The following is a 26591-nucleotide window of genomic DNA, read 5'->3' as shown; positions in this document are numbered from 1 at the left end:
CACAGACCTGCTCTTCATCCGCAGCCAGGATCGATCCCGGCCGGCTCTCCGGCACTGTCCCGATTGGCCCCCTGGACTTGCGGGAAATATGGCCAGCGCGGAGAAGCAGCGCTGGTATCCCGTCAGTCCAGCCAGGACTGTAGTTAACCCGGTGAGACAGGCAGAGTTGAGCTGCATTTAGCGCTGGATTGAGCCTCCGAAGCCTCGCGCGTGTGTGTGTGAGTGCGCATGCGCGCGTGGCCACCAAAAAATTGTGTCCCCCGTCCCCTCCATGTTTTGATAGCGTGTTCCGCTCTTGGCCCTCAGCGTTCATCCCATCAGTCTACCCAATACTATTTCTCGCCTAATGCAAATTTCTTTCAGTTCCTCTGTCTCCCAGTACAGTACATCTGGGAGATTGCTTGTGTCTTCCTTAGTGAAGACAGAGCCAAAGTACCTGTTATAATGGGTGACTTCAATCTACATATAGATTGGGTGAATCAAATTGGCAAGGGTGCTGAGGAAGAGAATTTCTTGGAATGTATGCGGGATAGTTTTCTAAACCAACGAGAGAGCAGGCTATTCTAGACTGGGTATTGAGTAATGAGGAAGGGTTAGTTAGCAGTCTTTTTGTGCGTGGCCCCTTGTGCAAGAGTGACCATAATATGGTTGAGTTCTTAGGATGGAGAGTGACATTGTTAATTCAGAAACAAGGGTCCTGAACAAAGGTAACTTTGAGGGTATGAGACGTGAATTGGCCAAGATAGACTGGCAATTGATTCTTAAAGGGTTGACGGTGGATATGCAATGGAAGGCATTTAAAGACTGCATGGATGAACTACAACAATTGTTCATCCCAGTTTGGCAAAAGAATACATCAGGGAAGGTAGTGCATCCGTGGACAACAAGGGAAATCAGGGATAGTATCAAAACAAAAGATGAAGCATACAAATTAGCCAGAAAAAGCAGCCTACCAGAGGACTGGGAGAAATTCAGAGTCCAGCAGAGGAGGACAAAGGGCATAATTAGGAAAGGGAAAATAGATTATGAAAGAAAACTGGCAGGGAACATAAAAACTGACTGCAAACGTTTTTATAGATATGTGAAGAGAAAAAGATTAGTTAAAACAAATGTAGGTCTCTTGCAGCCAGAAACAGGTGAATTGATCATGGGGAACAAAGACATGGCAGACCAATTGAATAACTACTTTGGTTCTGTCTTCACTCAGGAAGACATAAATAATCTGCCGGAAATAGCAGGGGACCGAGGGTCAAATGAGATGGAGGAACTGAGTGAAATCCAGGTTAGCCGGGAAGTGGTGTTAGGTGAATTGAATGGATTAAAGGCCGATAAATCCCCAGGGCCAGATAGGCTGCATCCCAGAGTACTTAAGGAAGTAGCCGCAGTAATAGTGGATGCATTAGTGATAATTTTTCAAAACTCTTTAGATTCTGGAGTAGTTCCTGAGGATTGGAGGGTAGCTAATGTAACCCCACTTTTTAAAAAGGGAGGGAGAGAGAAAACGGGGAATTACTGATCAGTTAGTCTAACATCGGTAGTGGGGAAACAGCTAGAGTCAGTTATTAAAGATGGGATAGCAGCACATTTGGAAAGTGGTGAAATCATTGGACAAAGTCAGCATGGATTTACAAAAGGTAAATCATGTCTGACGAATCTTATAGAATTTTTCGAGGATGTAACTAGTAGAGTGGATAAGGGAGAACCAGTGGATGTGTTATATCTGGACTTTCAGAAGGCTTTCGACAAGGTCCCACATAAGAGATTAGTATACAAACTTAAAGCACACGGTATTGGGGGTTCAGTATTGATGTGGATAGAGAACTGGCTGGCAGACAGGAAGCAAAGAGTAGGAGTAAATGGGTCCTTTTCAGAATGGCAGGCAGTGACTAGTGGGGTACTGCAAGGCTCAGTGCTGGGACCCCAGCTATTTACAATATATATTAATGTTTGGACGAGGGAATTGAATGCAACATCTCCAAGTTTGCAGATGAAGCTGGGGGGGCAGTGTTAGCTGTGAGGAGGATGCTAGGAGGCTGCAAGGTGACTTGGATAGGCTGGGAGAGTGGGCAAATGCATGGCAGATGCAGTATAATGTGGATAAATGTGAGGTTATCCACTTTGGTGGCAAAAACAGGAAAGCAGACTATTATCTGAATGGTGGCCGATTAGGAAAAGGGGAGATGCAATGAGATCTGGGTGTCATGGTACACCAGTCATTAAAAGTAGGCATGCAGGTGCAGCAGGCAGTGAAGAAAGCGAATGGTATGTTAGCATTCATAGCAAAAGGATTTGAGTATAGGAGCAGGGAGGTTCTACTGCAGTTGTACAGGGTCTTGGTGAGACCACACCTGGAGTATTGCGTACAGTTTTGGTCTCCTAATCTGAGGAAAGACATTCTTGCCATAGAGGGAGTACAGAGAAGGTTCACCAGACTGATTTCTGGGATGTCAGGACTTTCATATGAAGAAAGACTGGATAGACTCGGCTTGTACTCGCTAGAATTTAGAAGATTGAGGGGGGATCTTATAGAAACGTACAAAAGTCTTAAGGGGTTGGACAGGCTAGATGCAGGAAGATTGTTCCCGATGTTGGGGAAGTCCAGAACAAGGGGTCACAGTTTAAGGATAAGGGGGAAATATTGTAGGACCGAGATGAGAAAAAAAAATTCACACAGAGAGTGGTGAATCTCTGGAATTCTCTGCCACAGAAGGTAGTTGAGGCCAGTTCATTGGTTATTTTTAAGAGGGAGTTAGATGTGGCCCTTGTGGCTAAAGGGATCGGGGGTATGGAGAGAAGGCATGTACAGGATACTGAGTTGGATGATCAGCCATGATCATATTGAATGGCGGTACAGGCTCGAAGGGCCGAATGGCCTACTTCCGCACCTATTTTCTATGTTTCTATGTTCAACTCTTCTGCCATTTCCTTCTTCCCCATAATGATTTCACCTGTTTCTGCCTTCAAGGGACCCGCATTTGTCTTTACTAATCTTTTTCTCTTGGCCAGCTTACCCTCATACTTCATCTTTTCACCCCGTATTGCCCTTTTTGTTACCTTCTGTTGTCCTTTGAAAGTTTCCAAATCCTCTGGCTTTCCACTACTCTTTGCTGTTATACACCTTTTCTTTTAGTTTTATTCCATCCCTAACTTCCCATGTCAGCCAAGGTTGCCTCTTACTCCCCTTAGAATCTTTATTCCTCTTTGAAATAAAATGATCCTCCTACATCTTCTGGATTATGCCCAGATATTCCTGCCATTGCCGTTCCACAGTGGTTCCTCCTAGGATCCTTTTCCAGTCAACCTTGGCCAGCTCTCATTGTCCCCTTTGTTCAACTGCAACACTGAAACTTCAGATTTAACCTTTTCCCTCTTAAACTTATAATATTATGGTCACTACCTCCTAGCGGTTCCTTTACTTCGAGTTCCCTTGTTAAATCTAGTTCATTAGACATCACTAAATCCAGAATTGCCTTCTCTCTGGTAGGCTCCAGTACAAGCTTAAGAATCCATCTCAGAGGCACTCTACAAACTCCCTTTCTTGGGGTCCAGAACCAATCTGATTTTCCCAGTCTACTGGCATATTGAAATCTCCCATAACCACTGTGGCATTACCTTTGTTATATGCCAATTTTAATTCCTGCTGCAACTTGCACCCTACATCCAGGCAACTGTTTGGGAACCTGCAGATAACTCCCATTAATGTCTTTTTACCTTTACAATTTCTCATTTTTATCCACAGCGACTCTACATTGTCAGTCCCTATGTCACCCCTCGCAAGGGACTGAATTTCATCCCTCACCAACAGAGGTACCTCACCTCCTCTGCCCATCCTTTCGAAAGGACGTATAACCCTGAATATTCAGTTCCCAGTCCCGATCCTCTATCCTTATATTTCCAATTTGTCTCCTCCCCCCTGCCATTTAGTTTAAACTTTCCCGTAGCAGTGGCAAACCTGCCTGCCAGAATGCTGGTCCCCCGCCTGTTAAGGTGCAACCCGTCCCTTTTGTGCAATTCACCCTCACCCCAAAACAGTTCCCAGTGGTCGAACAATCTAATTCCCTGCCCCCCTCCCCAGCTCCTCAGCCACACATTCAGATCCCCTATCTCCCTGTTCCTGCCCTCACCAGCACGAGGAACTGGAAGCAAACCGGAGGTAACAGAGGATCTGTAGATTGACACCACATATCAGCAGAAGACACAAAATTATGTCTAATGACTGTATTACATAAAGTTAGTCTGCACCTGTAATACATGGTGGTCAAAAAGAAACTGAAACTGATCTGAGGAACTGAAAAATGGCATAGTTTCATGTTTTTTGATGCCACACGAGAGGGCATGATGCAAGAGATAAAAGTATTTTACGTGTGTCTAGATAGGGCCAGAAGGCCCTCCAGTCACTTTTTCGAGAGATAATAGGAGCAACAACCATGAAGACCATATATGTCTTGTTAATTTTTGATGCCTTAATGTTACAGTTTTGGATAAATAATTGCAATGTAAGACTTAATTCTCACATTTAAACCCTTAAATTTCTGGATATCCACTTAAAATAAACCTTTTATTTAACATTAGGTGAAGCAAGCGAGTACTTTCGTGTGATTGGAGGCTTAGAATATATTCATGGACTTATAAAATTGACTGATGCTTCTCTCGTTTGTGAGGCTGCTCTGTTCACTTTGGGAGCTCTAGCTGAAAGCAGTGGTATGGAACACTTTTATTTTACTTTTTTGTGAGCTTTATTTCTTCATCTGCTTTATATTTTCCACCCTTCTCCCAATAGCTGTCAGTAAACGCAATGTTTAAGAAAGAACGGCAGATGCTGATAAATTCGAAGTTAGACACAAAATGTTCAGAAGGGTCTCGAAGAAGGGTCTCAACCCAAAACGTCGCCAGTTCCTTCTCTCCATAGATGCTGCCTCACCCACTGAGTTTCTCCAGCATTTTGTTTCTACCTTCAGTAAAAGCAATGCCTGATGTTTCACCAAAACATCTGAGGCTTGATTTCTCATCTGTTTTGAATAGGGTAAAGTCTGGAAAAGTATGAATCTCGTCACTCCTGTGCTTTTGTAAAGTGTAGTTTAAAATTAAAACATCCAAGCTCTCATTCCTAATTCAACATCCAAAGTCTCTGACTAGAATATATAGATGTGTTCAAGATAAGATAAGAATTTGATCTCGCTTGACTGATACAGTGTATCAAAATAATCTCTGGCACTAGTCTCCTTTGATCCTATGTAAAGAAAGATAATTTATATGAGGCTCTGGAAGTTCATTATTATTCATAAGGTTTGGAAGCAAGGAGAGAAATGAGTGTAGATAATGAATATATGGGATTAGGTGATGGAACCATCAACTTGTTCAGATGATAATTTTTTTCTGCAAGCCTTTGAAATCAGCAGACACATTCTGTTGCAGTGAGTTATTGTTCAATCTCTTAAGATGTTGCATTTTGTTTTTTTCCAGTATACTGCCAGCAGAGTTTGTGCACTGTTGAATTGCTGTCTGATCTTGCCTCGTCACTTACGAAGAAGGATGCTTCATTGATTCTGAAGAGGATGGATGTCTATATGATCCTGGTGTTGGTCTCGCACAACAGTATGCATGTTATGTTTATATAACTGTTAACTTTACCTCCTAGAAAGATGAACTAGAACATTATTATTGCCCAAGTGTGTAAAGGAAGATGAGCATAAACAGCATACATTAACTTGTCCTTACCTTAATGAACCAAAAACACAGTTAACAGAACTCCAACAAACACCGTATAATATTCTGATACTCTGAAATTCAGTAAACTTGAATATAAGCAGAAGCTTAGGCCACAAACAAGTAGGCAACAAGCAATCCACTTGTGGCAGATAAATAGCAGACCTCAACAAAGAACTCCCAAGCAAACTGGAGTTCCACACAATCTGCCTTTTCCACACTGTCACTAATCCCATCAGAAATATATAAGGGTCGTATTTTATAACAATGATTCTTATTAGCTCAGTTGTAAAATCATAGATATATACATCACAGAACCAACCCACCTTGCCCATGTTGATGTTGATATCTAGCTATGTATATTACATCCCACTTAAGGCCCACATCCCTCTATTCATTTACTAGTACCTGTCCAAATGTATTTTAAATGTTGTAATAGTGTTCATCTTCATTACAATCTCTGGAAGTGATCTAAATATCTGCCACCCTATGTGTGAAAGACTTACCCCTCAGATTTACTGTAAATTTCTCACCTTAAACATGCCCTTTAACTCTAAAGACCTTTGCTACAGGAAAATGATTCTGACTCTTTCACCTATTTATCATAATTTTGTAAACCTCTGTAAGGTCACATCAGTTTCCTATGTTTTTGTGTGAATAAACTCAGCCTGTCCAATCTCTCTTTGTAACTACAGTCTCCATTTCAAGCAACATTCTGGTGATTCTCTTCTTCTCTCTCTCTATTACAATCGCATCCTTCCTGTCGTGTGGCAACCAAAATTACATAATACTCTGTAAAATGTAAACCATCTGTGCTGTTAATATGGAGTAAAAAGATTAGAATATGTTTGCAGCACATACCCTTGCTGCAAAGACCCAAGGGAAAAAAAGTGTTGGAGGAATTTAGTGAGTTTCAGGTAGAAAACATTTTTCAGAGTCTAAAGGACGGCTCCGACTCAAAATGTCAATGTGTCCATTCCCTCCACAGATGGCGCCTGACGCACTAAGTTCCCCAGCACTTTATTTTTTGATCGTCATTCCAGCATCTGAAGTTTCTTGTGTCGCCAGACATAGTTTAATCTACATTTAGCCAGCAGAGTTCCATTCTCCTTAAACTCATCTCTCGCTATTATATTCCGCGCAAGAGCCTTATTCCCCATTTTCTCCTGCCTTCCTTAATCTTAATTGACTAAGTCCCATGCCAATTGAAACCAAAACCTTCCAGAGGTCTTTGGTGGAAGTGGTCAGCCCAAGAATTTTTACGTTGGAAATTTAGATTAATTTTAGTTCAGAGATACAGCGCGGAAATAGGCCCTTCGGCCCACCGGGTGAACGCCTACCAGCAATCCCCGCACATTAACACTATCCTACACCCACTAGGGGCAATTTTTACATTTACCAAGCCAATTAACCTACAAACCTGTACGTCTTTGGAGTGTGGGAAGAAACCAAAGATCTCTGAGAAAACCCACGCAGATCACGGGGAGAAAGTACAAACGCCGTACAGACAGCACCCGTAGTCAGGATCGAACCCAGGTCACCGGCGCTGCATTCGCTGTAAGGCAGCAACTCTACCAATGCGCCACCGTGACTGCCCTAATCTGGAGTTTTTAGATGCTGTCTGACCAGCTATTACTCCAGCACACTGTGCCTTTTTTTTATAAACTAGCATCAGCAGTTCCTTGTGTCTATTATAGGCCAGTGTGCATTACATCAGTGGTCGGGAAATTATTGAAGAAGATTCTTAAGGACGGGAGAAAATGGACAGATGATGATTCGGGTCAGGACATCTCTTGAGACTTATTAAGGAGTGTCAGCATGGGTTTGACCAGGGGAGATTGCGTCTCAGAAATTTGATTTGTTTTTTAAGGTGGTGGCATAGATGATTGATGAGGGTAGGGCATTGAATGCTGTTTATGAACTTCGGTAAAGTATGTGACAAGATCCCTCATGGTACATTGATCCAGGACATTAGGTCATATGGGTTCCATGATGAGTTAAGTTGGATACAAAATTGGCAGTTATCAAAAGCAGGAGAGTTGTGGAAGGTTACATTTGATTAAAGCTGTAAATGACAACACTTAAAATCGGTGGGGTTGTGCATGGTGTGTTAGTGTGGATGGTTAGTCAAACAGTACAGCAGAATAATAAAAACATTAAAAAAAAAATGTACTACTTTATTGTCATTGTAGTCGTGTATACAACAAAATTCAGGTGCTCTGCCCGAGCGGTCCTCAAATGTACAAGATAAAAAATAACAATAAAATAACAGCAAAAAAGTGAGAAAAATACAAATTGTTCATACACTCACGTGCACATACTGTGACACATACACACAGATTTACACACGCATACACATTATGCCTACGTATGCACCATTACCAGAATGTAAGATTGCACTCAGATGGTCATTGTCAGGATATAAGATATTGCACAGAATAGTATTACAAAAATAAATATTATTATAAATTAATGTATCGGTATTGCATAAAGGTAGGCATTGTACAGTATAAATATTAACTATGGAGGTGTGCTTTCAGTGCAGAGTTAAGTGTGGTGATGGCCTTAGGGTAGAAACTGTTTGTTAGCCTTGTGGTGTGCGCTTTGATGGACCTGTAGCGCTTTCCTGAGGCAAGTGATGGGCGGGGTGAGATGGATCCTTTAGGATGCAGGATGCCTTCCGCAGGCAACGGGAGCTATAGATGTCTTCCAGGGCAGGCAGATGTGTCTTGGTAATCGTCTGGGCATTGTTGATGACTGCAGAGCCTTCTTTCAGCCACAGAACTGCTGCCATACCACACCAGGATACCATGTGCCTGGACACTCTCAATGAAGCAGCGGTAGAAATATTGTGGCAAGTTGACTTTCCTGAGTGTTCTTAGGAAGTGAAGCCGTTGTTGTGCCTTCTTAACTAATTTATGTTGGTTGACCACGTGAGATCTTCTGAGATGTGGGTGCCCAGGAACTTGAAACTGGAGAGTCTATCCACTTTTTCTCCGTTTATGTTTAGTGAGGGATGGTCACCCTGCTTCTACCTGATGTCGATGATAAACTCTTGTTTTTTTGGTGTTGAGTGCCAAGTTGTTTTCTGAGCACCAGCCTATTAGCCTCTGTATCTCCTCCCTGTAAGCTGACTCATTGCCCTCAGTGATCAACCCCGCTACTGTCGTGGCGTCTGCCAATTAAATGATTGTGTTCGTTTTGTGGGTTGGTATACAGTCTTAGGTATAGAGAGAGTAGAGGAGGGTGCTCAGCACACAGCCTTGTGGAGCCCCTGTGCTGAGTGACAGAGTTGTAGAGTGGTGGGGGCCCATCCTGATTGACTGCGGCCAGTCTGTTGGGAAGTCCTTTATCCAAAGGCAGATGTTGTGTTCGAAGCCTAATTCGGACAGCTTGGTGACCAGTCTGCTGGGTATGATTGTATTAATTGCCAAGATGTAATCAACAAACAGCAGCCGTGCGTATGCTCCCCGTATTGCAGCTTTGTATTGCCGGACCAGAAAGCCACGTTGTCGGGAGTTGGACATCTTTGGTCATCCATGGTTTGTTATTGGGAAAGACACGGATGTGTTTTGTGATAGTAACATTGTCTACACAGCTTTTTATGCAAAACAGTACAGTGGAAGTGTAGGTGCCAATGTCCTCATCCTCAAATAAGTCCCAGTCAGTGCAGTTAAAGCAGTCCTGTAGTTGCTCAGAAGATCTCTCAGGCACATTTGTATGTCTCTAGCAGCTGGTTTGACCGTGTTAATAAGAGGTCTGTATGCTGGAGTTAAAAACAAAGAGATGTGGTCAGACTGGCCCAGATGGGGGAAGAGGTGATGCTTTGTACCCTTGTTTAATGTTACTATAAACATGGTCGAGTGTGTTTTTCCCTCTTGTGGGGCACTGCACATGTTGATAAATAGAACTTTGGGTAGGAAAATGACAGAAGGAATTAAATTCAGACAAGTGTGAGGCGTTGCATTTTGGGAGGTCAAATTGAAGGCAGACCTGGCGGCCGACGATAATGAAGATCCAACTCGTGGCCACATGCTGTGGCAGGTCACTGCTGCGAAGAAGGGCCCGGCAGGTTGTTGGCTACAGGGGGAAGATCGGAAGCCCCGAAGACTGGAGAGTCGAGGAGGGAGCCACCCACAGTGACAGACGTGAGGAGTGGGCCAGTAGGAGAGGGACTGGGGCATTGCCTCCAGCATCTTCAAGTTCAGGTGAAGGCGTCTACAATACAAGATCCAATAATTTGAGTATTGAGAGTTGTCAGAGCCATCAAGATTTCACAATTTGAAGGAATTATAGTTGGATTTAGTTGAGATACAACTTGTTCACTTATAAAACTTTCTGAACTACCAGAATCAAGTAGTACATTAAGTGTATGGCCATTGATGGATACCGTTGTAGCTGCATGAGACAAGCTCTGAGGAAATGCAGCTGTAATTGCACATAAAGAAGGCATATACATGGCAGCAGACACACTTTTAGTAGTTGCTTTGGACTTGCATACTCTAGAATAATGTCCCTTCTTGCCACAACTATTGCAAGTTGCCTCTCGAGCAGGACATATCTCTCTATTATGAATATTATCCCCGAAAAGTAACACTTCCTTTTTGAATAAGTATATGGTGCAGCAAGGGCACATTTATCAGTAGAAATTCATTCCGCTTGCTCCATATTAGTACTTGGGTGAGATTATTTTGTAGTAGTTGCAGTAGAATACACATTAGATGAGCCATAAGCATCTGAATTTTTCTGAGCCAAGTCTAATGAGTAAGCTTGATTGTAAGCTGACTGTAAATCCAAAGTTTTGTTTTCTAGTAGTCTGTCGTATTAAAGGCGATGCCAAACCATTGATAAAAGTGTCTCGAATAAGTTCCTGTCGATATTGATCAGCTGTAACTGCTTTGAAGGCACAATCTTTACTAAGTCTTTGAAGTTCTTGTAAAAATTCATCAAGTGACTCACCAGGTTTTTGTTTACGAGTAGCAAGGATGTGTCGAGCAAATATTACTTTGGGTGTCTTAATGAAGAGTCTGCTTAGTACATCAATAGTAGAATCATGTTGTGCATTCCTCTGTGTAATCATATACATCATAAGAGACAAAGCTTATTAATGTCCTGAATTTGTCTGGTGCATTGTAGCCACACTCATCACATAACTCATTTCTGTAATACATAACTTCAAAGCGTCTGGAAAATATCGCTGATTCCGCAGGCCTCACCAGCCCGAGACCCCGCACATGCGCACACTCTGGAAAGGCCCCGCACATGCGCATACTCTGGAAGGGCCCTGCACATGCGCACACTTCACACGTGCACTGCCATGGGTGCGCTCACAGTAGAACTCTGCAACTTCAGAGTTTAGTTTAGTGTAGACATACAGCGCAGAAACAGGCCCTTTGGCTCAACCAGTCAGCGCCAACCAGTGATCCCCGTACACTAACACTATTTAACAGATACTAAAGACAATTTACAATTTTACCAAGCCAATTAATCAATAACTGTACATCTTTGGAGTGTGGGAGGAAACCAGAGCACCTGGGGAAAACCCACAGAGGTCATGGGAAGAACGTATAAACTCCGTACAGATAGAATTTTCAGAGACTTAGAAGTGGCAGTGTAACTTCAGAACTAGACAACTCTGCGTACTGTTTCAGTAGAGGATCTGTTGTTATCATGTACAGTATGGTTTGACTGGGTAGCACGCAGAAAATGCTTTTCATAGTATCTCTGTACATATGACCATAATAAAATTAATTAAAATTTTTGGTGAAGCCAGATTTGGAATAATGTATGCAAATCTGTTCGCCACACTACAGGAAGGATTTGGAAGGTTTGAAGAGGATGCAGAAGAGGTTCACCAAGATTTTGTGTAGGATTGGAGAGCATTAGCTAAAAGGACATGGACAAACTTGGATGTTCTTTCTGGAACATCAGAGAATGAGTAGGTAACCTGATAGAAAAAAATACAATTAAAGGCAGAGAAAGGGTTGATAGAGTTTTCCGCAGGATGGAAATGAGCATGTGAGAGGGGGGAAATTTATTGAGATTTATAAGGCACTAGACTAAGTTGGGGGACCAGGAGGCCTGGTCCCCCAATGCAACCTGTTCCCCAACGCAATATTCCACCATCACCCGTTCCTCCAATGCAATATTCCACCACTCACCCATAGCCCCCAACTGAGCAGGCTCGGTTCATTTTCCCTCATCCCGCAGCATTCCCTCCCCTCCTCTTTACCATCCCTCTTCTTTCCCCTCTCCTCATCCCCTCCCCAATCCCTCCCTCACTTCACCCTCCCTCTCCTTTCCCCTACCCTAAGTCACTCTCTCCCTCCATAACTCCTCTCTACTCCCTACCCCCTCCTATCCCCCACTCCTTACCTCCCTCTATTTCCCCCACTATCACTCCTTACCTCTCCCTCTATTCCCCCATCTCCCCCACTCTCCTCACTTCCCCCCCTCTCCCTCAATTCCCCTGCTCTCCCTCCTCACCTCCCCTTTGTGACGCCAGTAAAGCCGCGCACGGGAAACCTCCCCCATCTGCGTATGCGCAGGTAGGGCCGCTGTTTTTGTTTTCAGTTAATTTTTTTAAACATTAATAACTTTTAAAATATACCATCAATCTGAACAGAACTTGTTTCATTTACATCTCTGGACAATGGTGAGTAAGGTGGGGCAAAAATTGTAGCGCTATCGTGTACCGTTTTTGCGCAAATCGAAGTACAACACAAACCTGCAAACAAACAAGATGAGAGTTTTAGTAATATAATAATAATAATAGATGTTTACTTACCAGAGTAGCTGGTGTCTACAAGATGCACCAGGGAAGGTGGAAGAAGCAGATATAATAGAGGCATTTAGGAGGCATTCACATTTGAATTGGCAGGAATAGAAAGATATACATCCTTGAGCAAATTAATTGAATCACGGGCTGATTGTGTTATTTTTTCATATGATGAGTTTTCATGACTGCCATTTGATTTTGTAATTAAAAAAATGGCGCTATACAGCGATGACATTTTGCATGAAGCACAATATAGAAGGATCAAACATAACAGCTCTGAATTCATTTGGATAAAAGAAACGGCACAAATTAACTCTAACTGACAAGCTGCTAGTCCATTTAAATGGATTAGTGCTGTTGCACTTTCCCGACGGCAATGGGCTACTGACTGTAAAAGACATCTCGATGGCATGGGAATCCCTGACCTCGCGGAGGATTCGCTTACAGTGCCAGGAAACACCCAAGAGGCCTCCATTGTTTCCAGAAACGTGGTCAATGGGGCAGCCTGTGAGTAAGACTGAAAAGTGCAGGGAACGTCCTAGAGGCAGGAAACATGTTCCCGATGTTGGGGGAGTCCAGGACCAGGGGCCACAAGAATAAGGGGTAGGCCATTTAGAATGGAGATGAGGAAAAACGTTTTTACCCAGAGAGTTGTGAATCTGGAATTCTCTGCCTTAGAAGGCAGTGAAGGCCAATTCTCTGTATGCTTTCAAGAGAGAGTTAGATAGAGCTCTTAAAGATAGTGGAGTCAGGGGATATGGTGAGAAGGCAGGAACGGGATACTGAATGTGCTGGCTCGAATGGCCGAGTGGTCTACTCCTGCATCTATTGTCTATTGTCTACTGACATTAGGCTGCTGTAAGTAATAATGTAATTGTTCTGTTTCAGTACATATGACAAACACTTGCTTCTTGCCTCTTACATTTAAAACTGATAGCATTAAAAATAATTAAAGACAAATTAACAACGTTACACCAGCATTACGTCAGTATTGCATCTTCTGACCACTGTTTTATTGTAATTTGAGAGATGACCAAGGATCATAACCTTGCATCAATATTGCTCTAAATCACAGCAAGCGATCACATTGTTGGTAAGGGTGGGCCAAGCTTCTGTATCCAGGATTGTCATGCACAAGAGTCCAAAACTGGATCACTATCAACCAAGAGGACAGGCAGGTGCAGCCACAAAAAGATGACTACTCCTCAAGAGTTGAGTCCATGCTAATTTGAAATTAAGAAGGATATGTTTTGTTTAGTTTAATTTATTATTGTCATGTATAACCATATAACAATTACAGCACGGAAACAGGCCATCTCGGCCCTACAAGTCCGTGCCGAACAACTTTTTTCCCTTAGTCCCACCTGCCTGCACTCATACCATAACCCTCCATTCCCTTCTCATCCATATGCCTATCCAATTTATTTTAAAATGATACCAACAAACCTGCCTCCACCACTTCCACTGGAAGCTCGTTCCACACCGCTACCACTCTCTGAGTAAAGAAGTTCCCCCTCATGTTACCCCTAAACTTCTGTCCCTTAATTCTGAAGTCATGTCCTCTTGTTTGAATCTTCCCTATTCTCAAAGGGAAAAGCTTGTCCACATCAACTCTGTCTATCCCTCTCATCATTGTAAAGACCTCTATCAAGTCCCCCCTTAACCTTCTGCGCTCCAGAGAATAAAGACCTAACTTATTCAACCTTTCTCTGTAACTTAGTTGTTGAAACCCAGGCAACATTCTAGTAAATCTCCTCTGTACTCTCTCTATTTTGTTGACATCATTCCTATAATTGGGCGACCAAAATTGTACACCATACTCCAGATTTGGTCTCACCAATGCCTTGTACAATTTTAACATTACATCCCAGCTTCTATACTCAATGCTCTGATTTATAAAGGCTAGCATACCAAAAGCTTTCTTTACCACCCTATCTATATGAGATTCCACCTTCAAGGAACTATGCACGGTTATTCCCAGATCCCTCTGTTCAACTGTATTCTTCAATTCCCTACCATTTATCATGTACGTCCTATTTTGATTTGTCCTGCCAAGGTGTAGCACCTCACATTTATCAGCATTAAACTCCATCTGTCATCTTTCAGCCCATTCTTCCAAATGGCCTAAATCACTCTGTAGACTTTGGAAATTCTCTTCATTATCCACAACACCCCCTATCTTGGTATCATCTGCATACTTACTAATCCAATTTACCACACCTTCATCCAGATCATTGATGTACATGACAAACAACAAAGGACCCAACACAGATCCCTGAGGCACCCCACTAGTCACCTGCCTCCAACCCGACAAACAGCCATCCACCATTACCCTCTGGCGTCTCCCATTCAGCCACTGTTGAATCCATCTTGCTACTGCATTTATATCCAACAGTTGAACCTTCTTAACCAACCTTCCATGAGGAACCTTGTCAAAGGCCTTACTAAAGTCCATATAGACAACATCCACTGCTTTACCCTCGTCAATTTCCCTAGTAACCTCTTCAAAAAATTCAAGAAGATTAGTCAAACATGACCTTCCAGGCACAAATCCATGTTGACTGTTCCTAATCAGACCCTGTTTATCCAGATGCTTATATATATTATCTCTAAGTATCTTTTCCATTAATTTGCCCACCACTGAAGTCAAACTAACAGGTCTATAATTGCAAGGTTTACTCTTAGAACCCTTTTTAAACAATGGAACAACATGCGCAGTACGCCAATCCTCGGGGACTATTCCCGTTTTTAATGACATTTGAAATATTTCTGTCATAGCCCCGGCTATTTCTACACTAACTTCCCTCAATGTCCTAGGGAATATCCTGTCAGGACCTGGAGACTTATCCACTTTTATATTTTTCAAAAGTGTCAGTTCTTCTTTTACTTTGAAACTCATAGTATCCATAGCTACTCTACGAGTTTCCCTTACCTCACATAATTCAATATCCTTCTCCTTGGTGAATACCGAAGAAAAGAAATTGTTCAATATCTCCCCCATCTCTTTTGGCTCTGCAGATAGCTGTCCACTCTGTCTCTCCAATGGACCAATTTTATCCCTCGTTATCCTTTTGCTATTAATATAGCTGTAGAAACCCTTTGGATTTACTTTCACCTTACTTGCCAAAGCAACCTCATATCTTTTAGCTTTTCTAATTTATTTCTTAAGATTCTTTTCACATTCCTTATACTCCTCAAGCACCTCATTTACTTCATGCTGCCTATAATTATTGTAGATCTCCCTCTTTTTCCGAACAAGATGTCCAAATTCCCTTGAAAACCAGGGCTCTTTCTAATTTTTACTGTTTCCTTTCAACCGAACAGGAACATAAAGATTCTGTACTCTTAAAATTTCCCCTTTAAATGTCCTCCATTTCTCTTCTACATCCTTCCCATAAAACAAAATGTCCCAGTTCACTCCTTTTAAATCATTTCGCATCTCATCAAAGTTAGCCTTTCTCCAATCAAAAATCTCAACCCTAGGTCCAGTTCTGACCCTCTCCATAATTATATTGAAACTAATGGTATTGTGATCACTGGACCCGAAGTGCTCCCCAACGCATACCTCCGCCACCTGTCCCGTCTCATTTCCTAACAGGAGGTCCAGCACTGCCCCTCCTCTAGTAGGTACCTCTATGTATTGCTGCCAAAAACTACCCTGCACACATTTTACAAACTCCAAACCATCCAGCCCATTTACAGAATGTGTTTCCCAGTCTATGTGTGGAAAGTTGAAATCTCCCACAATCACTACCTTGTGCTTACTACTAATATCTGCTATCCTTACATATTTGCTCTTCCAATTCTCGTTTCCCATTTGGCGGTCTATAATACACCCCTATAAGTGTTGCTACACCTTTCCCACTTCTCAGTTCCACCCAAATAGCCTCCTTAGATGAGCCCTCCAATCTATCCTGCCAAAGCACTGCTGTAATATCTTCCCTGACTAGCAATGCAACACCTCCACCTCTTGCCCCTCCAATTCTATCACACCTGAAGCAACGAAATCCTGGAATATTTAGTTTCCAATCACAGCCCTCCTGCAACCATGTTTCACTGATCGCCACCTCATCATACATCCAGGTGTCTATCCAGACTCTAAGCTCATCCACCTTTCTTACAATGCTCCTAGCATTAAAATATGCACATTTAAGAAACCCCCCGCCTCTTATTCTCTGTTTATTTCCTTTTTTTTCTTTCTCCTCTTGTGTCCGAGTGCTTCCCTTTTCTGCTTCCTGCCTCCCATTCTGTCTACTAGCTTTCTCTATTTGAGTCCCTCGCCCCAACCATTCTAGTTTAAAGTCTCCCCAGTAGCCTTTGCAAATTTCCCCGCCAGGATATTAGTCCCCCTCGGGTTCAAGTGCAACCCATCCTTTCTGTACAGGTCCCACCTTCCCCAAAAGAAGTCCCAATGATCCAGAAACTTGAATCCCTGCCCTCTGCACCAGTCTTTCAGCCACGCATTTATCCTCCACCTCGCTCCATTCCTACTCTCACTGTCGCGTGGCACAGGTAGTAATCCTGAGATTGTTACCTTTTTGGTCCTTGTCCTTAACTCTCCTCCCAACTCCCTAAAACCTCCCTTCAGGACCTCTTCCCTGTTTTTACCTATGTCATTGGTACCTATATGTACCACGACCTCAGGCTCCTCTCCCTCTGATTTCAGAATATCTTGGATGCGTTGAGACACATCCGAGACATTGGCACCAGGGAGGCAGACCACCATCCTGGTCTCCCGACTGCGTCCACAGAATCGCCTATCCAACCCCCTAACATTAGAGTCCCCAATTACTATTGCCCTCTTCTTTTTGTCCCTAACTTTCGGAGCAACAGGGCCGGTCTCTGTGCTGGAGGCCCATCCGCTGTCGCTACCCCCGGGTAGGCTGTCACCCCCATCCGTACTCAAACAGGAGTACTTATTTGCAAGGTGTACCGACATTGGAGTACTTACTCGTCCCTGCCTCTGCCCCTTGCCCTTCCTTAGCGTGACCCACATGTCTCTCTCCCGTGGTTTTGGAGTGACCACCTCCCTATAACTCCCCTCTATGACCTCCTCACTCTCCCTGACCAGACAGAGGTCATCGAGCTGCTGCTCCAGGATCCTAATACGTTCCCTTAGGAGCCCCATCTCGCTGCACCTGGTGCAGATGTGGACGTCTGGAGGGCTATCCGACACCATTACCTCCTACATCTGACATCCAGAACAGTACACTGCTCTGGCTATCATTCTCCCGCCTTACCCTGGATCCGATACAAGTATAATACAATAGAAACTGCTGGGAGAAATCAGCAGGTATACTGAGGTACAGTGAAAAGTTTTTATTTGTGTGCTATCCTGTCAAAGAAGACTATACAGGAATATAAAAAAAGCGTCTAGAGTGCACAGATAAAGGGTATAACAACATTTAGTGCAAGATAAAGTCGATTACAATCGGGCCATCCTCAGTGTACAGATACAGGATAAAGGGAATAATCTTTAATGCAAGATGTGTGTGTTTTCAATTTTTTGTACCTCTTGCCTGATGGGAGAGGGGAGAAGCGGGCGTGACCGGGATGAGACTGGGCCTTGATAATGCTGATGGCTTTGAAAGGCTGTGTGAAATGTCGATGGAGGCAATGGAAGGGAGGTTGGTTTGCCTGATGGTCAAAGCTACAAATCTGCAATTTCTTGTGGCCTTGAATGTAGCTGTTTCCAAACCATTCGGTGATGTATCCCAATAAAATACTTTATACGGCATATCTGTAGAAATTGGCGAGGGTTGTTGTGGACATACCAAACTTGCTAAGCCTTTTTAAGAAGTAGAGACATTGGTGTGCTGGTCCACAACAAATTGCAGGTGATATTAATTCTTAGGACTTTGAAGTTTCTGACCATTTTTACTTTGGCGTCATCAATGTATACCAAAGTCTGTGTACCACTTTGCTTTATTTTTGGTCATTATTTGATATCCGGCCCACTACAGTGGTGATGTCAGTAAATTTGTAAATTCTATCGAAGTATACAACTGGCTTACCTTGAATGTTTTCATTATGTGCTTGCATCCCAATCTTTTACTGTTTACTTCTCTGCTACTGTTCCCACTTAGTTAACCTCCAACTTGTCCCAGCTCAGCCAATACATTACCACCATCGTTGTTTGTATCTTACCACATGAGGCTATTGCACAGATTCATTCTTACCCCCTTTTCTGATCACCTTCATTAATTTACGGGAAAAAATACTCCTGTCCTTATGTAAGAACGATTATGTTTTCCATCAATACCTGATAATCAGAATTCATCTATTAGCATTGTCTCCTAGGGTCATATAGTTGAAATGCTTTTTTTGAACTTTCGTAGAACTTGGACAAGCATTGGCAAGAACAACAGGATGCATTGATGTTCTTCTAAATTTGTTCAGGTAATTAGCAAAATCTGCCTGTGATATTTTTCTCATGTTATTCACAAGGGTGAAAAGTTGTTTATGCTGTGAAAATGACTGCTATTCAAGAGAATAAAGGAAATTAATTTACATTTAAATGTCAAGGGGTTTCAGTTTAAAAAACATGAAAAATGCCAGGAAGGTAGTATGATTATTAATTTTATTCAACTGTTATCTTAAATCAAATAGTTAACTGAAAGGTCCAGTTAAAATATCAGATTGACATTGGTATAATTTAAGTAGGCTGAGCCATGTTTATGACTAAATATTGAGCAAGGAAGGCCAGCAAACCATGTTATTTTAGGCAACCTAATTTTCACAGTTCCTCTTAGTCCGAAAATGTTCAACTATAAGAGGATAGAGAATGTGATCATGGAATTTTACGGCTTAGAAAGCCATTTGGCCCATCTAAGTGAACCATGAACTATTTGATTGATCCTATTTCCTGGCTTTTAGTTCATAGCACATTGCAACTCTTCAATTTCTCATACAGACACTTTTTAGATGTGATGGTTTACTACTTCCTTTATTCTTACCGAGAGTTGAGTTCTAAATCTTTAACTGAATAAAACAATTGTTCCTGAACTCTCACTAACCTTTCCTTCAATTACTTTAATCTCTCTTCCCTGAGTATATTCTTCTCAGCAAATTCCTCTTTGTTGAATGGTGGGAGACCTAGAGTCAAGTAAGTCCCCAGAACTTTCCCCGGCCATTCCCAGTGTTAGGCTGGGACTTCAGTTGGGGGTGTGTATGAATGTTGTGAACATTGTTTGCCCAATGTTTTTTACAGTAGCTAATACTTTTAGGTAAAGAGAATATAAAAATATCTGTCGAGGCACCAGCAACATCTCACCTCTCTCAATAATCTGGAATGGATCCCAACAGGCCTTTGGGACTTACACATCGCAATGTTCTTCAGGGGACCCAAACATCCTCCTCCTCGATATCAACAGGGCCAAGAATATCAGCGTACTCCTTGATTTCACTATTCTCTATGCCCTTTCGCTTGGTGAAGACCAATGCAGGGCACTCAATACCTGGTCCACTCCCTCTGTCTCCAGACATAAATTCTCTCCTTTGTCCTTGAGTAATCCTATCTGCTCCCTAGATACCCTCTTTTTTTTTTTTGTATGTATAATATATCTTGGGATTTAATTGGGATTCAAGTATTAATATCTTTAACTAGCTATGTATTGTTTCAAGAATCCATCCATGATGCACCTAACAAATTATGTTCCATCTAAGATTGTAACACTAAGGAAATCCCAGTTAATATTGTTCAAATTAAAGTTAACCACTACAAACAATCCCATTGCTTTCACATCTTACCATGATCTGCCAATATTTCTGTTCCTCTGTCTCCTGCTGTCTTTAGGGAGGCTATTGTATAATCCCAACATAGTAAATGCACCATTCTTATTTTTGAGCTCTACCCATATTTCCTCAATGGATGAGCCTCCCAGCTGTCCTCTCTTTAAGTGCAGCTGTGAGTAGTAGTGCAACTCCTCCACCTCCTTTACATCGCTCTGCATCACATTTGTAGTTCCAATATCAGCAGGAAAGGCTGGTTACCTGAAATTGTTGATTACAATGTTGCGATCTATGAGCTGTAATCACATAGATAAGAGGTAAGATGCTGTGCCTTGAGCAATGGAATTGTATCTGTCATGGAAACTCGTCGTAGTGCGCAAACATGTCAGTCTTATTCCATGACTGCTCCCCTGACCTGGAACATCTGACGGTTAAGCACCGACCGTTCTCCCTAACAAGAGAGTCCGCCGCCATTACCTTGACTACAGTCTTCCTCCTGCTTCAAGCAGACATCAAGCAAGCACTAAAGAATTGAGAGCCGTGATCAACAAGTACGATACGTTGTATCCTGATGCCTTTCACATCATCGGTAGAGTCTTCAACTAGGTCACCTTGCTGAAGTCTGTTGAGCTATCATGAACATGTTACCATCATCACCGGAGTAGCCAATACACTTGACCGCTGCTACACCATAATCAGAAACTCTTACCATTCCATCCCTCACCTGCACTTCGGAAAAGCTGACCACATGGTTGTGCTTCTTCCTGTCTACAGATTCTGACAGGTGCGGCAACTCCAAAAAGAACCATAAAGTGTTGGTCATGGAAGACAGAGGAGCGAGAAGAAGCAGAAGAAACGGAAGCAGGAGACGGAACAGATGAAACCGAATAATAAGAAACAGTCAGGAGGAGAAGAAACAGCTGATGAAGAAGAAACAGGAGAAAAAGGAGAAATAGGAATAAAAGAACAAGAACAGTAAGAAACAGAAACAAGAAGAATATAATTCTCATAGGAAGGGAAGAACCACAACAAGAACAGGAGAAGAAACAGCACAAGAACAGGAGAAGAAGAAGAACAAGAGGAGAAGAAGACACAGGAAATGAAGAAACGAGAAGAACCGGAGGAGCAGAAGAACCAATGAGAAGAAGAAACAGAAAAAGGAATCAAAGAAACAGCAGAAGAAGGAAGAAATAGAAGAAAGAAGAAGAAATAGAAGAGGAAGAAACAAGGTCGACAGAGACTACTGCCGGGAAAGAAGCTCTGGACAGCCAGTCTCAACTTGAGCCTGAGTGAGTGGCCAGGGCAAGCGAGATACGGCAGAACTTCTTTCTGCCCCATAGAATGAGAGGTTGTGCTCACACACAGACACGCATGCGCACATAGGCAGAGATTGCCAGGAAAATCAAGAGACTGCCAGCATCGCCTTGCCAAGCTCAAAGCTGAGCTGCCTGAAAGAAACCTGTGCCGTCAGTAAATCCCCTGTCCCACTTTCCCGAGTTACTCACGAATTCTCCCGAGTTTTCACCTTGATTCAAACTCGGAGAATGTCCGTAGCGAGGCCGTAGGAGTCCGTAGATATTTCGTAGAGGCTCGTAATGCCAGCCGTAGGTACTCGGGGCATCAGGTAAGTCGGGACGTTTTTTCAGCATGGTGAAAAATGTCCACGAGTAAAAAAAATAGCCCCGAGTACCTACGGCTGGCGATTACCGTAATTCTCCGAGTTTGAATCAAGCGGAAAACTCGGGAGAATTTGTGAGTAACTCAGGCAAGTGGGACAGGGGCTTTACTCCTCTTACAGCGATCTGCAGGAAGAAACCTGAGATGGCCGAACCTCCTTTGAAAACCAGAATGAAGCTTTTGAGATAAGCCTTAAATAGCCAGCGTCATCACACATGCACTCTGACGGCAGTGCCCCCATACAATCCTAGACTTTCTTAGTACTGTAAATAGAATAAACCATGTGGTTTCACCATATTGCAGGTATCGCTGTGGTCACTGACGAACCCAGCATCGTTCCCTCAACGCCACACTTTTTACAGAATTTTATTTGTAACTTTATGTATAATGTATGTTGTTTGTGTCTATGTGCCTGTGATGCTGGTGTAACCAAGATTTTCATTATTTCATTGACTTGGCTCTTCTTGGTTGAAGAGGTAGCTACTCTGCTCCTGTTTGAAATAATGTCGTAAATAATTGTGCAATCACATGAGAGAGCATGCAGAGTATATTTTATATACAGAGCATGTAACTACTGACAACTTCCAATATTGCATTGGTGTGTTAGTCTTGATTTTGAGACTAAAGAAGATCATGAACCAACAGTTTTCTAACTCAGCAGCAAGTGTGTTAAAATTAGCTGCTGTACTCATATTTTCTCATTGAATAAGCCCTTCAGGATGACTTATCTTAAGTGCAGCCGTGAATCAGGAGGAGAAGAAACAGGTGATGAAGAAGAAATAGGAATAGATAAGAAGAACTAGGAGAAGGAGAACAGAAGAAGAAACACTGAAAAAGAACAGGAATAGAACATGAGAAGCAGAGGAAGAAACAAAAGAATTAATTCAAGGAGAAACAAGAAGGAATCAAACGAGAAACAGAAGAAGGAATCCAAAGACAAACAGAAGGAATCCAATGAGAAACATAAGATGGAATCCAAGGAGAAACATAAGAATGAATCCAAGGAGAAACAGAAGAAAGAATACAAGGAGAAACATAAGAAGGAATTCAAGGAGAAACAAGATGGATTCCAAGTAGAAAGAAGAAGGAATCAAAGGAGAAACAGTTGAAGGAATCAAATGGGAAACAGAAGAAGGACTCAAAGGAGAAAGAGAACAAGGGATCAAAGGAGAAACAGAAGAAGAAATCAAAGCAGAAACGAGAAAGAAACAAAGGAGAAAGCAAAGATGGAATCAAAGGAGAAACAAGAAGGACACAAAGGAGAAACAGAAAAAGGAATCAAACGAGGAACAGAGGGAATCAAAGGAACAGAAAGAATCAAAGGAGAAGCAGAAGAAGGAATAAACGGAGAAGCAGAAAAATGAATCCAAGGAGTCACAGAAGATGGAATCAAAGCAGAAACAAGGAATCCAAGGACAAACAAGAAGAAATTTAAGGAGAAACAGGGATCCAAGGAGAAACAGAGGAAGAAATCCAAGGAGAAACAGAAGAAGAAATCCAAGGAGAAACAAAAGAAGGAATCAAATGGGAAACAAAAGAAGGAATCAAAGGAGAAACAGAAAAATGAATCTAAGGAGAAATAGAAGAAGGATCAAAGGAGAAACAGAAGAAGGAATCAAAGGAGAAACAGAAGAAGGAATCAAATGAAAAACAAGAATTCAAAGGAGAAACGAGAAGGAATCAGAGAAGAAGAAATCAAATGAGAAACAAGAGGGATTCAATGGAGAAACAGAAAAATATATCAAAGGAGAAGTAGAAGGAATCAAAGGAGTCGCAGAAAATGGAATCAAAGGAGAAACGGAAAGAATCAAAGGAGAAACAAAGAATCCAAGGTGAAACAAGAAGGAATCCAAGGAGAAACAGAATTAGGAATCCAAGGGGAAACAAGAAGGAATCCAAGGAGAAACAGAAGAAGGAATCAAAAGAGAAACAGAAAAGGAATCAAAGGAGAAACAGGAAGGAATCAAAGGAGAAACAAGAAGGAACCCAAGGTGAAACGAGGAATCAAAGAAGAAACCGAAGGAATCAAATGATACACAGAAGAAGGATGCAAAGGATTAACAGAAGAAAGAATCAAAAGTGAAAGAAGAAGGAATCAAAGGAGAAACAGCAGAAGTAATCAAAGGAGAAACAGATGGAATCAAAGGAGAAACAAGGAATCAAAGGAGAAACAAGAAGGAATCAGGAGAAACAGAAGAATCAAAGGAGAACCAAGGGGAATTCAAACGAGAAACAAAAATGATTCAAAGGAGAAACAAGAAGGAATCAAGGGAGAAACAGAAGAAATAATCAAAGGAGAAACAGAAGGAGGAATCAAAAGAGAAACAGAAGGATACAATGGGGAATCAGGAAGGATTCAAAGGAGCAACAGAAAAATGAATCAAATGAACAGAAGAATGAATCCAAGGAGAAACAGAAGAAGGAATCAAAAGAGAAACAGAAAAGGAATCAAAGGAGAAACAGGAAAGAATCAAAGGAGAAACAAGAAGGAACCCAAGGTGAAACGAGGAATCAAAGAAGAAACCAAAGGAATCAAATGATACACAGAAGAAGGATGCAAAGGATTAACAGAAGAAAGAATCAAAAGTGAAACAGAAGAAGGAATCAAAGGAGAAACAGCAGAAGTAATCAAAGGAGAAACAGATGGAATCAAAGGAGAAACAAGGAATCAAAGGAGAAACAAGAAGGAATCAGGAGAAACAAGAATCAAAGGAGAACCAAGGGGAATTCAAACGAGAAACAAAAATGATTCAAAGGAGAAACAAGAAGGAAGCAAGGGAGAAACAGAAGAAAGAATCAAAGGAGAAACAGAGGGAGGAATCAAAAGAGAAACAGAAGAAGGATACAATGGGGAATCAGGAAGGATTCAAAGGAGCAACAGAAAAATGAATCAAATGAGGAACAGAAGAAGGAATCTAAGGAGAAACAGAAGGAATAGAATCAAAGGATAACCAGGAGAAGGGATCAAAGGAAAAGCAGAAGAAGGAATCAAAGGAGAAGCAGAAGAAGGAATCAAAGAAGTAGAAGAAGGAATCTAAGCAGAAACAGATGGAATCAAAGGAGAAACAGGAAGGAATCAAAGGAGAAATGGGAAGAAATCAAAGGAGAAAGGAGAAGGAATCAAAGGAGAAAGAAGGAATCAAAGGAGAAACAGAAGGATTCAAATGAGAAACAGGAAAAGGAATCAAATGAGGAACAGAAGAAGGAATCACATGAGGAACAGAAGGAACCTAAGGAGAAACAGAAGGGATAGAATCAAAGGAGAAGCAGGAGAAGGAATCAAAGGAGTATCAGAAGGAATCATAGGGGAAACAGAAGAAGGAATCAAATGAGAAACGGAAGAAGGATCCAAAGGATAAACAGAAGAAGGAATCCAAGGGACAAACAAGAAGGAATCAAAGGAGAAACAAAAGAAGGAATCAAAGGAGGAACAGAAGAAGGATTCAAAGGAGAAGCAAGAAGGATTCAAAGGAGAAACAGAAGAAGGAATCAAAGGCGAATCAGAAGAAGGAACACAAGGAAAAACAATAAAGAATAGAAGGAGAAACAGAAGAAGGAAAACAATGAGAAACAGAAGGAACCAAAGGTGAAACGAGGAATCAAAGAAGAAACAGAAGGAATCAAATGATACACAGAAGAAGGATGCAAAGAAGAAACAGAAGAAAGAATCAAAGGAGAAACGGGAAGAAATCAAAGGGGAAAGGAGAAGGAATCAAAGGAGAAACAGAAGCAGGAATCAAAGGAGAAACAGAAGGATTCAAATGAGACACAGAAAAAGGAATCAAATGAGGAACAGAAGTAGGAATCACATGAGGAACAGAGGAATCCAAGGAGAAACAAGAAGGAACCAAAGGTGAAACAAGGAATCAAAGAAGAAACAGAAGCAATCAAATGATACACAGAAAAAGGAAGCAAAGGAGAAACAGAAGAAAGAATCAAAGGTGAAACAGAAGAAGGAATCAAAGGAGAAACAGAAGAAGTAATCAAAGGAGAAACAGATGGAATCAAAGGAGAAACAAGGAATCAAGGGAGAAACAAGAAGGAATCAGGAGAAACAGAAGAATCAAAGGAGAACCAAGAAGAATTCAAACGAGAAACAAGGATTCAAAGGAGAAACAAGAAGGAATCAAAGGAGAAACGGAAGAAGGAATCAAAGGAGAAACAAAAGAAGGAATCAAAGGAGGAACAGAAGAAGGATTCAAAGGAGAAGCAAGAAGGATTTAAAGGAGAAACAGAAGAAGGAATCAAAGGCAAATCAGAAGAAGGAACACAAGGAGAAACAATAAAGAATAGGAGAAACAGAAGAAGGTAAACAATGAGAAACAGAAGGAACCGAAGGAGAAACAGAAGGTTTCAAAGGAGAAACAAGAAGGAACCAAAGGTGAAACGAGGAATCAAAGAAGAAACAGAAGGAATCAAATGATACACAGAAGAAGGATGCAAAGGAGGAACAGAAGAAGGAATCAAAGACGAATCAGAAGAAGGAATCAAAGGAGAAACAGAAGGATTCATATGAGAAACAGAAAAAGGAATCAAATGAGGAACAGAAGAAGGAATCACATGAGGAACAGAAGGAATCCAAGGAGAAACAGAAGAAGGAATCAAAAGAGAAACAGAAGAAGGATTCAGAGGAGAACCAAGAAGGATTCAAAGGAGAAACAGAAGAAGGAATCAAAGGCGAATCAGAAGAAGGAATCAA

At 41.8% G+C, this 26591-nt stretch overlaps 1 protein-coding gene across 1 annotated transcript in view; it reads left to right on the top strand.

The window, feature by feature from the left end:
* The window catches only part of terb1 (telomere repeat binding bouquet formation protein 1), a 130382-nt gene that overhangs the window by 6326 nt on the left and 97465 nt on the right, over positions 1-26591 (top strand). Inside the window, exons 3-5 of the mRNA XM_033036511.1 lie at positions 4573-4701; positions 5464-5595; positions 18823-18883. Of these exons, the coding sequence (XP_032892402.1) occupies positions 4573-4701; positions 5464-5595; positions 18823-18883 (322 nt within the window). The remainder of the gene's footprint in view (positions 1-4572; positions 4702-5463; positions 5596-18822; positions 18884-26591) is intronic.

The sequence above is a fragment of the Amblyraja radiata genome, chromosome 17 (assembly GCF_010909765.2).
Source record: "Amblyraja radiata isolate CabotCenter1 chromosome 17, sAmbRad1.1.pri, whole genome shotgun sequence".
Classification (NCBI taxonomy): domain Eukaryota; kingdom Metazoa; phylum Chordata; class Chondrichthyes; order Rajiformes; family Rajidae; genus Amblyraja; species Amblyraja radiata.
The sequence above is the reverse complement of the archived record's forward strand: the minus strand, read 5'-3'. Positions and strand labels throughout refer to the sequence as shown.